Source organism: Echinops telfairi, unplaced genomic scaffold (genome assembly GCF_000313985.2).
Source record: "Echinops telfairi isolate 266 unplaced genomic scaffold, ASM31398v2 ScPeMD7_5868;HRSCAF=6743_1, whole genome shotgun sequence".
Lineage (NCBI taxonomy): Eukaryota > Metazoa > Chordata > Mammalia > Afrosoricida > Tenrecidae > Echinops > Echinops telfairi.
In genome coordinates, this window is record NW_022109768.1 from 9950828 (window position 1) to 9952941 (window position 2114).

Consider the following 2114-nt stretch of genomic DNA (forward strand, 5'->3'; position numbering starts at 1 on the left):
AGCTGCCTGATCCAGGTGAAACTCAACAGAGAGAAGACTAGCATGCGATGTCACTGCAAACATACGGGGGAGCAAAGGAACAAAGGGACTCAGAGTCCCGCAAAGGCAGGCTGTGCGGAGGAAAGTTCAGTGTCTAGGATCCCTTTCTGCTTCAGAACATTGTGGGTGTCTGCTGTTTTACGGGACTGTGAGAAGCAAGGCATGAGAGATATTTCAGCCAATACAAACTCATGAGAATTAGAACTGTCCACTGTTATTGCAGATGTGCGGGTACTGAGAGTTATTATGTGCTGCTCTATTCTAACAGAGCATATTGTATTGTACAGGTTAGTATAGATTCAGCATGGCCACAGGTTTATACTGATATCCCTGGGGATAATCTCACTGAACTTTCCAGATTTGCTTTGCCCTGGCAACTCAGCTCCCTTGAGAATGTAGAGTGAATTTTAAATGAAACTATGAAAGGGTCAGACCAGGGTGGGCAGGCGGTCCATAGTCTGTGGAAGCGATTCCAGTCTTTCAAAGAGAAGTAGCTGTTATGAGTTAAGTAGCGTCCTCCTGGAATATACTTCAATGCTAAGTGTATTTCTGTGATTAATTGTTCTGTTCTTCAGGATTTAAAAACTTGCCTCTTGAGGACCAAATTACCCTAATCCAGTATTCTTGGATGTGTCTATCATCATTTGCCTTGAGTTGGAGATCGTACAAACATACGAACAGCCAATTTCTCTATTTTGCACCAGACCTAGTCTTTAATGAGTAAGTACCTATTAATTAGCCTTCATAAAATAAACTGAAGAGTTATTTGTTTTGCATTTTAAATAATTTCTAAACAGATGAACGTTTGTGAAAAAATCAGATATTGGCATTCTTTTAATAGTTTTTTAAAATCCATGGTTTAAGAAGTCAAAAAACACTCATCACAAAATTTAGGGCACAGAGTACATAAAAATCTGTGTGTGTGTGTGTGTGAGAGAGAGAGAGAGAAAGAGAGAAAAGAAATATGATCCAGTTGGCTCTCAGACTCGATGGATGCACCGCCACAATTAATAGAAAGCAGTCCCTCTCGGTATCCCCTCCACTGGGGAAACTATACCATTTCTAGGAAGTGTAATGTACAAAGTGCCAGTTTTCACAAGCGTTCATACAATGCTTCTTTTGTTAACTGTATATAACTGTTCAATGTGTTTTCACGACAATCATAATTACCCTTCTTTGCAATCAAATGGGCAGCCAAAATGTTATTCTGTAGTGAAGCATTTTTAGTTTTATGATGCATTTAAACAAGACTGAACTAATTGAAATGGATTTTCTTTGGTCATGAATCCTTTCCTATTCTAAGTTTACATTTTAGCACTGTTTCTGTTAACTGTCAGCACATTCATGTTGCATGCAGTGGTGGCCCTCTGACTGCTGGGTCAAGGAATGGCTAAGAGCATTGTGCACTATGATAGAAACGAGAGCCGTAATCTACCACGTGGTGCTCTCTGGAGATAAAAAAGTAGAAGGCTCGACAGGAAAGGAGCAGATGAGAAATAGATTGGTGATAGCAAGAAAAGCAAAGCAAAAACTTAAAAGCAGGCATATCGTGCCAAGAAACCTAGAGTCACCAGTAGTAATCTACCTAAGAATTCCAGCTCACCCACAGTTTGATTCCAAAGTTACATTAAGAATATCAGGTGTTGGTCCTTGAAATATTTCTATCTTGGTAATTTTACACACACAAAAATGATAGTCCTACATGTGTTTTCACCATAAGTTTGCAGTGACCAAACGATTGATAGGCACATTTTAACTTATTTCTTTCCCTCCCCAAATCAGTTGAAATTATGAAATAAGCCTGTTTTAGGATAAGTTCTATAAAATAAATCCTATAAAAGAGAACAATTAAGGATGGTCTTCATTTTTAAAAGATGTGTGTAAAAATCATATTGTGTGCTCACCTCCCTGACACAATCGCTGAAGACAAATGGGTGCATAAGCAAATGTGGTGAATAAAGCTGATGGTGCCCAGCTATCAAAAGATATAGCATCTGAGGTCTTAAAGGCTTGAAGGTAAGCAATCGGCCATCTAGCTCAGAAGCAACAAAGCCCACATGGAAGAAGCACACCAG

The 2114-nt window shown here is 39.2% G+C and overlaps 1 protein-coding gene across 3 annotated transcripts in view; it reads left to right on the top strand.

Moving 5' to 3' along the window:
* Positions 1–2114, top strand: part of NR3C2 (nuclear receptor subfamily 3 group C member 2) — a 383624-nt gene that overhangs the window by 317228 nt on the left and 64282 nt on the right. For all 3 annotated transcript variants that reach the window (XM_045295827.1, XM_045295828.1, XM_004708705.3), the window contains exon 6: positions 615–759. In XM_045295827.1, coding sequence (XP_045151762.1) covers positions 615–759 — 145 coding nt within the window. The remainder of the gene's footprint in view (positions 1–614; positions 760–2114) is intronic.